The sequence below is a fragment of the Stenella coeruleoalba genome (assembly GCF_951394435.1).
Source record: "Stenella coeruleoalba genome assembly, chromosome: 9".
Taxonomy (NCBI): Eukaryota; Metazoa; Chordata; class Mammalia; order Artiodactyla; family Delphinidae; genus Stenella; species Stenella coeruleoalba.
In genome coordinates, this window is record NC_137155.1 from 64,072,649 (window position 1) to 64,087,287 (window position 14,639).

Consider the following 14,639-nt stretch of genomic DNA (forward strand, 5'->3'; position numbering starts at 1 on the left):
GCGGCATGAGGTTGAACTTGGCAGGGTGTGGACGATGGGGACGATGCTTCCAAGTGAGCCTGAAGCGGGAGTCAGGGCAGGGGAGGTCCCTGCTGCTTGTAGACGGATGACAGCCCCCCAGCTCCAGCCAGCGGCACTTCCTCCTCTGGCCCAGGGGCTGGCTGAAGGAGCCTCCTTCCCCGCTCCCAGAAGTTCAGGGTCCAAGGGCTTGCCTGATTCCCTCTTCTGCCTCTGGAGCATCCTGTGCTAAGCGAAGCCTCCTAATTAGGCACCCAGAAATCAAAGTACTAGGCTCTACCAAGAAGAATGTTCCAGAAACCCTCCAATTTAATAAACAATAAAGAATAAACTGTTCTGTGAAAAAGCAGAAGTCTGAAACTAACTGCAGATGTTGCTTTTAAGGGGAAATGAATAAAGCAAATGGGAGCTGGAGTTCCTAAGTGATAACCATATCGCCTTTAAAAATTAATGAATATTATTTTCTGTAATAATAACAACTCTGGGCATTACCATCAGAAGAAACATAGTACCTCTGACGGTAAATGTTCTCCATTTTGGTACTGTAAATGGAGCCACCTCGTTCTGTTGGGACTTTGCTAGAATAATCTCCAGCCAAATGCTCCATAAGAAATAAAATGCCAGATGTCGGGGGAAATGACGAAAGCCTTCAACTGTCAGCCATGAAATGAAACCATTTATCAGTCAATAGACTGAGCTTTTTTTTTTAAAAACAATGTCTTTTTCTCTTTTTTTTGGCTGTGTTGGGTCTTTGTTGCTGTGCGCGCGTTTTCTCTAGTTGTGGCGAGCGGGGGCTACTCTTGGTTGAGGTGCGCGGGCTTCTCACTGTGGTGGCTTCTCTTGTTGCAGAGCACGGGCTCTAGGCGCGTGGGCTTCAGTAGTTGTGGCGTGTGGGCTTCAGTAGTTGTGGCACACGGGCTCAGTAGTTGTGGCTCATGGGCTCTAGAGCGCAAGCTCAGTAGTTGTGGCACACAGGTTTAGTTGCTCTGAGGCATGTGGGATCTTCCGGGACCAGGGCTCGAACCCGTGTCCCCTGCATTGGCAGGTGGATTCTTAACCACTGCGCCACCAGGAATACCAGACTATGAGCTTTTAAAGGAGGAATTTGATACAAAGAAACCCGAACTGGTACTGCCAAAATTTCATTCCTGCCTTTCAATCCACTTCCCTGGAATAAGGCCAAGTCCACTGAAGGAAGGAGAAATAACACTTCTGGGTTCCCTGGAAGTTGTGAATTGAGGTGCCTGTTTTTAACTGCTTTTGAGCTCTGTTGTGGGCGCTGATGTGAAGCCATTTAGTAATACCAAAGCAGATGCAGGCTTGCACATAAGAATGATTGGGAGCTGCTTCTTCTCAATATCCATGTATCTCATCAGAAAAATAGGTTCTTCTATTTCTAACAGCAGACAGTGACCCCTTGGCACATAAGCTGGCACATCTACAAACAGACAAATGGATTGTCAATGGGGAAAGTTTTTTACAATCCTTTCTATTTACTTTATTGTCATAGAAATGTTTTGATTAATCCACTTTAAAAACTTCATTTTGAAAAAGAAAAAAGTCTTCCTCAATAGACAATCCGAATAGGTCTGTATCTATTAAAGAAACTGAATCAGTATTAATACCCTTCCAAAACAGAAAGCACCAGGCCCAGATGAGTTCACTGGTGAATTGTACCAAACACATAAGGAAGAAATGATACCAATTCTCTACAAGTTCTTAGAGAAGATAGAAGCAGAAGGAATACTTCCTTAACTCATTCTATGAGACCAGCATCACCCTAATACCAAAGCCAGACAAAAACATTGCATCATTTTATGCAAAGGAACATTTCTGTATAGTATCATGATGTCAGTTAAGTTATGGCATCATTTGAGACCAATCATTCAGAGGTTAAAGAAAAAAAAGAATTGAGTAGTTTAAGTGTAGACATTATGAGCCTTTTAAAAGTCAAAAATTATTATAACTTTTTAAACTAGAAATGAAAAGGCCACTGAAGCATCCTACAGTTTTTAATTTCAAATAAGGTAGATATCAATTGCTAAAATCCACATAAACAAAAAGCTTCTTCTTTTTCTTTTTAACCGTAAAGAATTTTTGAGTTAAAAAAGTGAGAAAAATCACTGTATATTATCCCCAGCTGTGATAGGTACATTTCTTGCTATGACCTCATAAGGAGCCATTGTTATGGAATTCCAGGCACCTGGGTCCCTGGCTGGGCCTAGGTTTTTGGTCTGTCTATCCCAGGAAGCTAGCTTTCAGTCATCTGAGGGGTTTTCACCAAAGTTAAATCTTTTCCTCTTTGGCTCTTTGTCTGTTTTGCTTACTACCTTTACTCCCCCTCCACACCCCCCCATTCTTTCTTTTTCTCATTTTTTCATTTTTCTAATTTAAAATGTTTTTCTTTTTAGCTTTTCCCTGTTTTCTTATTTTTCTTTCTTTTTCTTTTTACTTTCTCTCACTCTTTTCTTCTTTCCATTTTTTTCTCATTTTTCTTTCTTTATTCTTTTTTCTTTTTCTTGCTTTTTTCTTTATTGTGGGAGTGGGTACTGAGCAGAATACACAGTATTCCCTTCTATGGGATATTTCACATGGAATATGAAAACCTGCTCAAGAAACTCCTCATCTTCAACCCCATCAAGGGAAGCCCTTTAGAGGAAATCATAAAGGATTCATGGATGAACATGGGCCATGAGGAGGAACTAATGCCTTACACAGAGCTACTACCTGACTACAAGGATCCTGGGCAGACTCAGTTGATGGTGTCCATGGGCTACACATGGGAAGGGATCCATGACTTGTAGATGGGCCAGAAGTATGAAGAACTGAAGTGATGGTCACCTATGTGCTCCTGGCTTACAAAAGATCTGAACTGGGGGGCTATATCATTACCCTGAAGCCCGCTCCTTTGGCTAATCTGACCAACAGCTTGCCCTTCTTACCCATCCTGCAAAGTACAGCTAACCCAAGGCTGCAGAGTTTCAGTGAGCTTGCCATTCCCACCTTTAATTCTTACTCTGAGAGCAGCAGCACAGAAAATCAGTGGCCTGAGGGGCATCAGGAGTTAGGACGGAAGTCCAGCAGCACAGCCAAAGCACCTGCCAATCCCCTACCTGGATGGAGAAGACCACCCCATCACAGCCCCCGGCATGGCCCTGTGGTCTCCCCCTGCACCAACACACCACCAGCAGTGGTGGTGGAGCACACCCCAGATGGAACCAACCTCCCCAGGGGGTATCCTGCAAAGAAAACTCCCTCCACACTGGGCAGCTCAGACAGGTGCCTGGCCACCAGAGTTTGCCTGACAGTGCAGCAGCCAGGGGGCAGTGGGAAAGTGAAGGTCCTTCACCTGCATCTGCACCTGTGTTTCAGGTCAGCCAGAAAGAACCAGCCTGAAGCTGAAAGCAGAGGTAACCTCAGGTAGTCCAGGCAGTGATATAAACAAGAGAGCACATTGGGAGGTCAAGCGTGCTCCCTGCACTTTCCGTGGAGTCTGAAGATCATGAGATCCATGGAGCCCAATGAGATGGTGTGGGACATCAGTCAGATACTGCAAGAAAACAGCTGCGGGTGGGAGCTGAGCTGCTGTGGGTACACGGCCCATCCTCGAGAGGACTTTGTGCAGTGGAAGATGGAGGTGTGCAACCCGCCTGGCCTTCACTCATGGGGTTCAAATAAGAGGATATCCGGCACCTCCATGGCCTTCGAAAGCGTAGTCTCCAAGTTAACTGGCAGCTCAAAGGACTGCCATGAGGCCACTAGGGAGACAAGAGGAGAGGACCCTGGCTGGAGCCACAGGCCGGCCCCTCCCCTGCACCTGGCTGAACTTCTGAGGCTAGACTGTTACCCCCCCACCCGCCCTGCATTTCTCTTCTTCCCTGCTCTTCTCCGTCTTGTCTTCCGTGTTTGTGGGGGAGGGGAAATGGCTCAGTAGAAATAAACGCAATCAAAAAACATGTGCTAATTTATTGTGTTTAAACACAATCATTTTAAAAAACTACCCTGCTTTATTGCTACAGCTGTCACAAGACATTCATCGATCACTTGGCCAGAGGAAGGCCCTCGCCAAAATTCTCTCGTGACCCAACTGAAAAAACAAAACAAAACACTTTTCTTGGGGGAAATCAACGTCTGGTGAAACCATCCTAAGAATGAGACAAAGGTCAATGAATTGTAAAGGGGACAACATTTGGAGCTGTGGTATTGGCTTTTCTTGCTGGGAAAACAAGGCCTGAGGATCACATCTATATGATACATATTGCTGTGAGACAACCACTTCAGTATTTGTAAGCTTAAAACAATGACAATGTATTCTCTCTCATGACACCTGCCTTCTGCGTCCCCAATCCTAACTGGGGAATGTTCACTGGTCTCTTCTGTTAGCTCCAGACTCACCTTCTTGGACCCCTTTGTTCCCCTTCAGCTTCCTCCTCTCCACCCCAGGTCACATATCCATCCCCCCTAAAATTACTGTCTTTTTTTTCTCTTTGTGTTCAAAGAGCACTCCTTTTTATTTTTTGACGATTCCCCCCAGTCTTTATTGAGGTCTAATTGAAGTATACTAAACTGCACATCTTAAAAGAGTACAGTTCTATCAGTTTTGACATACATACTCCAGTGAAACCATGACCCCTCAAACATTTCTATCACCCCCCCCCCAAAGTTTCCTTGTGTCGTTTTTTAATCCATTCCTCCATCATATCCCCAAGCAACTGCTGATCTGCTTTCTCTCTATATAGGTCAGCTTGTATTTTTCCCTGGAATCATACAATATGTTCTCTTTTTTTGCATGGCTTCTTTCATTCAGTATGGCTTTGAGATTCTTCAATATTGTGGGTATTAACAGTTTGTCTTTATTGCTGAGTAGTATTCCATTGTAGGGATATACCACAACTTGTTTATCCATTCTCTACTGGTGGATTTGGGTTGTTTCTGGGCTTTGGCTATATACCAAATTTCCTATTAAAATTCGTGTACAAGACTTTGGGTTTTATGCTTTCATTTCCCTTTGGTAAATACCCAGGGATGGAATTGTTGGCTTGTGTGCTAGATGTATGTTGAGCTTTTTAAGAAAGTGCCAAACTGATTTCCAAAATCATTGTATCTTCTCACACTCCCACCAGCAACGTGTGAGGGTGTCAGTGGCTCCACAGCCTCACCAGCATTTGGTGTGGTCAGTCATTTTAAATTTAGCCATCCTGTTGTGGTTTTTGTTTGTTTTAATGCACAGCAGTTCAGCTTTTGGCTTCATTTCTAAAAGGGGGAACACATGCTTATGTTTCTAGGAAACAAAACCAGATGATGCCTGTTGTGCCAGTGAAGTTAATAGTTCCCATCTTATCCTCCAAAGTGTTCTGGATTAAATAATAAAATATGTTCCAGCCCAACTAGCAATGCCCCCAGGCTGTCCATCCGTAGCCACAAAGGCCCATTAAGGCGTTCTGATCAACCGAGATTTCTTCCTCCTCTAAAGATATTTTTCTGTTAAACAACTTTTTTCCCCCTTATCACAACAGGATTACCGGAGGAAAGGAGTGGCATAATGTAGCCTAGTGCTAGGGTTGGGGAGCAAGTAGAGGAGGTAGAGGGGGTCAGACCAGGTCCTGATGACATCATTTGAGCTGGAAGCAGTCACGTGTGACATAGGTAAGATCTAGTCCTTAACTTTTTCTACACAAGAACCCGGAAATCCCTTAGCTTTTATGTCTAAGCTAGTTTGACTTGGATTTCTGTCACTTGCCATTAAGAGTCCCGACCAGTCGGTATACACAGTCAGCATGGCGATAGCATTTTGCCAAGCCTTGGCTGGCTCTCATTTCACATTTGAAGTGCCTCTGCGTTCCCTGAGAACTGGTTTTTGTTGACCTAGCCTGGGAAATTTAAAGCAGAAGCACCGGTCACATTGGTTGGGGATGAAACTTCAGAGGTCACTGAATACCCAGGATCAAAGTATTCAACGGTATCACCACACAGTTTGTTTAATCGAGTACTGTAGCTCCGTGTATCCACTGTAATGCTGCAGGCTCTTTAATCTTTAAATTACCATTTAGTGGTATCCAAAAACTCTTTTGAATTTTGGGAAGCATCCATCATGTCCAACGAGCACGTTCTTCCTCCTTAATAACTAGATTTAATACTTACAGAAAATATCCATATTTACTCAGTGCGCTAAACGTGCAAACGAGCAACGCTATGTGACCTATGTGAACACATCTCTAATCCGTGGTGCGCGCCGTCTCCTAGTAGCACAGAGTTGCTAGAGCTGTTTGAGGACATCTCCCAGTAAGCAAGGCAAAGGTAATACTCCACAGGAAGAAAAGAGGACGCCGAAACTGGGGGTCAGAAGTTAAAAAGATCCCATTCAGTCCTCTCTCGAACGTTCTCAGAACTGAAGCGAGGCCCCTGACCCGCAGGGGTGCCTCCCCCACTGGGAGTGCCCTCGCCCTGTCCCCACGCCCCAAAGACGGACTGAACTCGGGCTGGCGGCCCGGTAGCTTCCGCCGCGCCCCTGGGTGCAGCCCACCGAAAAGCAGTCGGGCAGGTCTCGCCCCGGGCGAGGCTAAAAAGCCTCCATCCCGCACAACCAGCCCTCGGTCCCCGGTAGCAACCCGGCCTCAGGAGCAGAGGACCCGAACACAGCCTCGCGTTGACCCGCCGCAGCTCTTCTGGCGTCGGCACCGCCTCTTCAGTCTCTAAATCCAGCCTCCGCGGCCCAGGGGCCGCTCCCTCCCCGCTGGGCCGTGCCTCCGCACTCCCCGTGCCATCACCACCCCCACACGCTCTGGCCAGCCCTCTCCCAGCACAGGCCAGCCTCTCACACTCCTGGGCCCAGCATTCCTCCACCTCGCGTCCTGGCCCCGCCCCCGCGCTCTCGGGTTTGGAGCTCCCAGGTCCGGGCCTAGCGCTCGGGCCCCGCCCCCACGTGCCCCGGAGTCCGGGGGAGGAGTTGGCGCTCGGGAGGAGGCGTGGCCGTGGTGCCAGCGGAGGCGCGGGCGTTGCGGCCGGGACTTTGGTTTTGACACGGACGGCGAACGGGAGCAGTGTCTGTGGTGCTGGGGTGTGGACGCGGTTCTTGCGGATCCCGCGTTCGAGTCGGGGGCAGGACTTTTTGTCTGGATCAACGCAACCGCGGCAACGCAGCGAGTCCTGGTGTAGCCGCAAGACTTGGTGCAGCCGCAAGACTTGGTGCAGCTGCAGCGGCCGGATTTCACCGCCGCTGCCGCCTCCGCAAAGCCCTGCAGCTCCTGCCGGTTCTGGGAGAGAGACTCTTGAGAGTTTCTCCAGCAGAAAGAGCTGGGACGCGCGGCCCGAGGCGGCGTGGGAGGGATCCCGCGGCCCGCCCCTGACCCGCACCCGCGTGGGCCGTGGCTCTGAAGGCGGCGGGCCAGCGCCGTCCTGGCCTCAGGCCTCGGAGCCGCAGGTGGAAGGAGGAAGCCCTGGAGGAGCGGCTGAGAGGTGGGGCGCCGGAACGGCGGCGGGTCTGGTAGGGGGCGATAAACCCCTTCTCCGTGCCCGCACTAGTGAGGACGGAATTCCAGAGTTGCTGGTGGCGCTGAGTGCCAGATGGGGGCTACCGAAGCAGGGGAGATGGCCCCAGTTCTGGGAGAGTTGAGAGAGGCAGGGACGAGAGGTGTAGGCTGACGGGGATAGGTCCCTTTCCAAGAGAAGCGGCTTATAGCGTTTTTGGACCCCAGTGTGATAAAAATTGGACCTCACCAGAAATCCTCATGGGCCAGCCCTCTTGTATGTGTGTTTTCAGAGGTTCACAGACAGGCATCAGCCCTGGACTCCTGGCTAAGAACTCCAGCTCTAGGTAGGGAGCGCTAATGCAAACTGATTAACTGACTCAATCGATTTGTATGTTTATTAATTTGTTTTCCAGGTGGCCAAGTGAAAGGTGATTTGGACACGCTGGGCATGGCTATTTAGTGTTTGTCTGTGGTAACCATTTCATGCCCTGAATCCTGCACCTTCCCTTCTGTGCCTGTGAGCTCTACTGCGCTTCCTTCCTAGCCAGAGAGTTCTTCTGTGGTGGTGAGGCCTTCCTGGCCCCTTGATCCTGGCCGGCCATGGGGAGCACCCTGGGCTGCCACCGCTCCATCCCCCGGGACCCCTCGGACCTGTCCCATAGCCGCAAGTTCAGCGCGGCCTGCAACTTCAGCAACATCCTGGTGAATCAGGAGCGGCTCAACATCAACACGGCCACGGAGGAGGAGCTGATGACCCTACCTGGGGTGACACGTGCAGTGGCACGCAGCATCGTGGAGTACCGCGAGTACATCGGTGGCTTCAAGAAGGTGGAGGACCTGGCACTGGTCAGTGGCGTGGGTGCCACCAAGCTGGAGCAGGTCAAGTTTGAGATCTGCGTGAGCAGCAAGGGCAGCTCGGCGCAGCACTCTCCCAGCTCCCTGAGGCGGGACCTGCTGGCGGAGCAGCAGCCTCACCACCTGGCCACCGCCGTGCCTCTCACCCCGCGCGTCAACATCAACACAGCCACCCCGGCTCAGCTCATGAGCGTGCGCGGCCTCACGGAGAAGATGGCCGTCAGCATCGTGGACTACCGCCGCGAGCACGGGCCCTTCCGAAGCGTCGAGGACCTGGTAAGGATGGGCGGGGTCAGTGCCGCCTTCCTGGACAGGATACGGCACCAGGTGTTTGCCGAGAGGTCCAGGCCCCCGTCCACCCACACCAACGGGGGCCTGACCTTCACCGCCAAGCCTCACCCCAGCCCCACCTCGCTGAGCTTGCAGAGTGAGGACCTGGACCTGCCCCCAGGGGGGCCTACACAGATCATCTCCACTCGGCCTTCGGTGGAGGCCTTCGGAGGCACAAGGGATGGGCGGCCCGTGCTGAGGCTGGCCACCTGGAACTTGCAGGGCTGTTCAGTGGAGAAGGCCAACAACCCTGGGGTGCGAGAGGTGGTGTGCATGACGCTCCTGGAAAACAGGTGAGCACAAGAACCACCAGCGGTGTTGGGTGTGAAGGCAGCTCTTGCGTGGCCTCATTTGTGCATGCAAATGAGTGGATTTTGTGGGGGTAGGGAGAGAGCACGATTTTTAAATCAGTGTTCTTGAGGCCCCAGCTAGTGCAGTGTTCTGAGTGGCTGAGCTCTTCTTCTGCTCCAGGATTTTCTGAGTACAGCTGTCTGGGCTTGAGGTCTGTATCTTGAACATGGTATATCTGAGATCAGTTCCTAACTTCGGGGTAAGTGGAGATTGTATTGGTGTTACTGCTTTGGAGAGTATAGTTTGGCTTACAAGACTTCATGGGGTTCACACCAGATCAGGCACTCGGAGCCTGGGAACTATTGCAGTTTTGCATGTATGAAAGAGCTACCTGGATTTCTTTTTCTTGGGAGGCAAAGTCACATTCGTTCCACCAAATATGCATATTTGTGTGCAGAAAATCATCTTCAAGGCCAGGTATTTGCAAACACACGTGCTATGTATATTTACCAAAATGCTGCGAATGAATCACTCTTCATTCTTTTCCTTATTTAGCCTGAAGTTGGTTTTTAGGCTCACAGTTGCAGCCCCAAATGTATGTAACCTCTCCTGTCCCAGAGTCAGAAAAGTCCAAGCTGGAGTGTGGTGAATATTGGCCAGATTTTCCCATTTGAACCGTAGAAGATGAGAGTTGTAGGATGGGCTCTTATCACTGAGTGTTTACATTATTCACAACACTGCTTTCTGTAGGAACTTCCGTTAACCCTCCCTAAAACAAAACAATATTATTGTAGCAGTAACTCCCACTGTTAGTGCAATAGTGTATTATATAACATAATCAACTTGGGGAAGGAAAGAAATGTTTCTAATGGTCCCTTCCCGGGCAGAAACCCTCTGATCCCGGTCTGGAGGGAATTGGCCGTGCCACCCCCCGAGACACAGTATGTTTAGGGCCACTCGCTGCTTTCTTTTGCCCTGAGCTGTTGGTGAGGCCGGTGAGGTGGCAGTTAGTGACATGAAGTGACTTCTCGGCGGGAAATCACAGTGCATCGTGGCAGAGCGTCAGGATAAATGAGTGAGGAGAAAACCAGGTCACAACGTTTCCCTGGCACCGTCCCACTGGCATGCTCCGTCACTGAGGACTGAGGGACCTTGCACCAGCTCAGGGAACGGGACCTGGGGAACCCCTGAGTGCTCTTCCTGCACCGCCATGTCCTCTGTTTTGCAGCATAACTCACTCCTTTTGCAAAATCATCTAGTTCACAGGTGAGAACGGGACTCAGCCTAGGACGTACTTGTCGGGAATGGCTTGGCAATTGTTCTCTCCATCCGTGGCTGCATGGGTGTATGTATGGGCAAGGAGAAGGGAGGAGGAGGAGGGCTAGCTGTTTAATTCCTATCATGAGTTTTCCTAAGGCTTAGTTTGGGGGGTGGAGGAGGATGAATCAGGATCTGAAGTTGCCCCAGTAAGAATGATAGACTGGGTAGCCCTTGCCCACTAACTGTGACAGAGTTTTCAAGCGTGGTCTCTGGACCAGCATCAGCAACTGACTCAGAAATTCTGGGTTTCTGTGTGTTCACGCACCCACTGGCTGGTTCTGATACGCACTAAGGTTTGAGCCCCGTTGTGCTGTGTATCGACAGTCAGCTATCCCTGTGGCTTGCCCTGTAGAGTGCCTTCCCCTGCACTGGCTTTTCTGACAAGGTCTGTGAGTCCAGGCAGAGCTTTCTAGGTACTATCTTCTTTGGTTGTTCTGGTCATCCTGTTATTCAACCATATGATGTTCTTTCTGGCCAGAGTTCGAATAATTTATTCAGATTCTAGAACAGATGAATGTAAAGGGTAGAAAATGGGAGAGTGAGCAAGAAACAGCCGACCTCAGAGTGGGCTCCGATCTGCAGGGCAGACCTGGGGCAGCCAGGGGCACACCGAGGAAGAGCGCTAGCTTGTCCAGCGAGGGATTTGTCCTGGTGTCTCTTGTTTGGATTTCCTCGAGGGGTGATGATTTGTTGAAGGTATTTGACTGCTGTCCTCAGGTGAGAGTGCAGGAAGAGCTTACCGAAACCCAGAAGGGTGTAGAAGGGAGCGTCTGGGAGTGACTTTAAATGTGACTTACGTCCCCATCACATTTCTCACACTTGGCCACATCTGTTGTCCTGTGGGTTGGTGGTTCCTTTTGCCTGTTCGCGACGTGTTCAGTATTCTGGGTGCTCCAAGCACCTTGTTAGTGTCCGGTAAACCTGAAGTAATTGGCTTAGGGCTTGACCCCCTGCAGACCTGGAGTGGGTCCATTTGCCTGTGTGGCTCTCCTAGGGCACCAAAAGATGCCTGGCTGCGATCCCGTGTCCTCAGAACAGCAGTGCACGTTCTCCAAGAGCTGTGTTCATCCTGATTCACAAAAATGTCTCGCATTCCAGTTGATCCTTTTATGAGTAAGAGGAAACACATTTAGTTGGATCAAGAATGGATGCATGTAATTTGTTGTGTGGCTGTTAATTTTCATGCATACATATATACGTAGTACAGGAGTTACCTGACTTCTGGGTGTGCCTTCATAGTTTCCAACAGCTTTCACATTCATTGGATTTCTTCAGTAACTCTGCGAAGTAGGTAATGCATGCTTTTATTAATGAGTCTCCATCTCTGGGTGAGGAAACTAAAACCAAAGAAGTTAAATGACTTACCTCCATCCCACAACTCATTAGTGACTCAGCTGGGACCAGGACCCAGAACCTTCTGACTTTAGACCCATGCTCTTCACAGGCGTGCCGTTTTGTAAGGACCTCACCTTTATCCTGCCTCTTGTTCAGGCATCCCACGCTCTGCCTAACCAAGGGCACTTGCCCAATTGTGTACTAGTCCCATTTTCTTACATTAAATCCATTGTAAAGGAAAAAAAAAAAAAAAAACCCAAAACGAAAACCCTTGGCTCCACCTCTTAATGTGTTAAACTGATGAAATTCCTTAACCTCTCCAAGTCTCAGTTTTTCCATATGTTAAATGTAGCTAATGGGGAAAAAAGCCCACAGAAACACAAACGCTTGGGCACTTCTTTTGCAAAGAGAATAGCTGGCTCTTGTTTTCCTTTCTGTGGGTTTGCTTTAGTAGGTGGGGGACTAAAGCATGCCTGGGTGGGGCTCTAACGGGATAGTCTGTTCTGGCCCTGAGATGCTGCTGCATTGGTGGACAAGTGTGTATGAGTTACAAGAAATCATGTTTTGCACATGAAGCCTGAGATAGGACAGCAGAAAGCTCGATGATCACACGATCACCAGGAGCCTTCAGGGACGTCACGCTATGGCACAGAACCGATGGGTTTCATCAGATTCCTTTGCCAAATCTCAGTCTTAGGCAGTGTTTTTCCTTGTTTTCAGTATTTATGGAGCAAGACTAAAAGAGGAATGCTTCTGCTAAATACTCTTGCAAAATTTGGTGGCAGCCTGCCTATGGAATGAAGATTGTTTCTTTTTTTTCTCTTCCAGTTTTACTGAGATATAATTGATACACAGGACTGTATAACGTGTACAGCATAACGATTTGACTTACAGACGTCATGCGGTGATGACCACAATAAATGTAGTGAACATCCATCATCTCATATAGATACAAACTCAAAGAAATAGAAAAAAACATGTGTTTTTTCCTAAAGAAACATGTGAGAACTCTTAGACTTTACTCTCCTAACAACTTTCATGTGTGACACACAGCAGTGTTCATGATATTTATCATTTTATACGTTAGGTCCGTAGTACTTCCTCATCTTTTAACTGGAAGTTTGTACTTCTTGACCACCTTCCTCCAGTTTCTCCTCCCTCTACACCCCGCCTCTGGTAACCACAAATCTGATCTCTTTTTCTAAGAGTTTGTTTGTTTGTGAGGTATAATTGACCTACAACACTAGGTTGGTTCCTGATATACAACATAGCTATTCGATATTTCTATGTATTTCAAAATGATTACCATGATAAGTCTAGTTATGATCTGTCACTATTCAAAGATGCTACATAATTGTTGACTATATTCCCCACACTGTACGTTTCATACCCGTGACTCATTTATTTTGTAATTTGCAGTTTGTACATGTTAATCTCCCTCACTTACTTTCTCTCCCCCCGGCCCCTTCTGGCAAGCATCTATTTGTTCTCTGTATCTATGACTCTATTTCTGTTATGTTTGTTAATTTGTTTTCTAGATTCCACATATAAGTGATATCATACAGTATTTGTCTTTCTCTGACTTATTTCACTTAGCATAATATCCTCCAATTCCATCCATGTTGTTGCAGATGGCAAAATTTCATTCTTTTTTATGGCTGAGTAATATTCCATTCTCTGTGTGTGTGTGTGTGTGTGTGTGTGTGTGTGTGTGTGTGTGTGTGTCTGTGTGTCTGTGTGTGTGTATAAACAATATCTTTATTCATCTATTAATAGGAACTTAGGTTGCTTCCACATCACGGTTATTGTACATAATGCTGCAGTGAACATAGGGGTGCATATATCTTTCCAAATTAGTGTTTTTGTTTTCTTCAGATCTATACCCAGGAGTGGAATTCCTGGATGATATGGTAGTTCTATTTTTCATTTTTTTGAGGAACGTCCATACTGTTTTCCATAGTGGCTGCACCAATTTCCATGCACCAACAGTGCACGAGGGTTCCTTTTTCTCCACATCCTCTCCAGCGTTTGTTATTTGTGGTCTTTTTGATGATAGCCATTCTGACAGGTGTGAGGTAGTATCTCATTGTGGTTTTGATTTGCATCTCCCTAATGATTAGTGATGTTGAGAAGGTTGCTTCATTTTTATTTTTTGTTTTTTGCTGAGGAGTTGTTCTATTTTGGAAAGTCCCTTTGGTTTCTGAAAGCATAAGTCCTGTGGGAGCTGACATAATCTCCAAAAGAAATAGGGAGGTTTAGCATCCCACTTGTACATTTTCCCCATGGCCTCCGTCAGAAGGGAACGTGAGTCTCAGAGTCTTGAGCCTTTTTACGGTCTGAATCTGTCTTCTTGCCTCGTGTTTGTTTGCGATATCAAAGCACAAGGTGAATTAGTGCCTGGCAGCGCGCACTCATTGTGAAAAAAGAGAGTTTATCAGACTTGATTAGTAGGCTCAATATAGACGCAACCCATCTTGTCGTTTGATTCATTCAATGAAAAACACCTGTTGAATGGCTGCTGTGTACGTGCATATGCTGAATTCCAGAGTTAGACTGGCCCTGTTTTTAAACCAAGTTAAGCAATGTTAATCAGCTTTTATGGCTCAGCCTCAAAACAGTCTGAAAAATCCATACATTTTATCAAAAGTCACTGAGTAGGACTGATACCTGGTTGAATTTTTCCTTTAAGAATAATGGGCTCGGGGCTTCCTTGGTGGCGCAGTGGTTAAAAGTCCGCCTGCCAATTCAGGGGACATGGATTCGAGCCCTGGTCTGGGAAGATCCCACATGCCGTGGAACAACTAAGCCCGCGCACCGCAACTACTGAGCCTGCGCTCTAGAGCCCGTGAGCAGCAACTACTGAGCCCACGTGCTGCAACTACTGAAGCCCGTGCACCTAGAACCCATGCTCCGCAACAAGAGAAGCCACTGCAATGAGAAGCCCGCACACCACAACGAAGAGTAGACCCTGCCCGCCGCAACTAGAGAAAAGACCGCGCAGCAACAAAGACCCAACACAGC

At 48.0% G+C, this 14,639-nt stretch overlaps 1 protein-coding gene across 1 annotated transcript in view; it reads left to right on the forward strand.

The window, feature by feature from the left end:
* The first annotated feature begins 7,026 nt into the window (after positions 1-7,026).
* EEPD1 (endonuclease/exonuclease/phosphatase family domain containing 1) overlaps positions 7,027-14,639 on the forward strand; it is a 117,355-nt gene continuing 109,742 nt past the window's right edge. The window contains exons 1-2 of the mRNA XM_079931653.1: positions 7,027-7,473; positions 7,901-8,965. Coding sequence (XP_079787779.1) covers positions 8,088-8,965 — 878 coding nt within the window. The 5' untranslated portion in view covers positions 7,027-7,473; positions 7,901-8,087. The remainder of the gene's footprint in view (positions 7,474-7,900; positions 8,966-14,639) is intronic.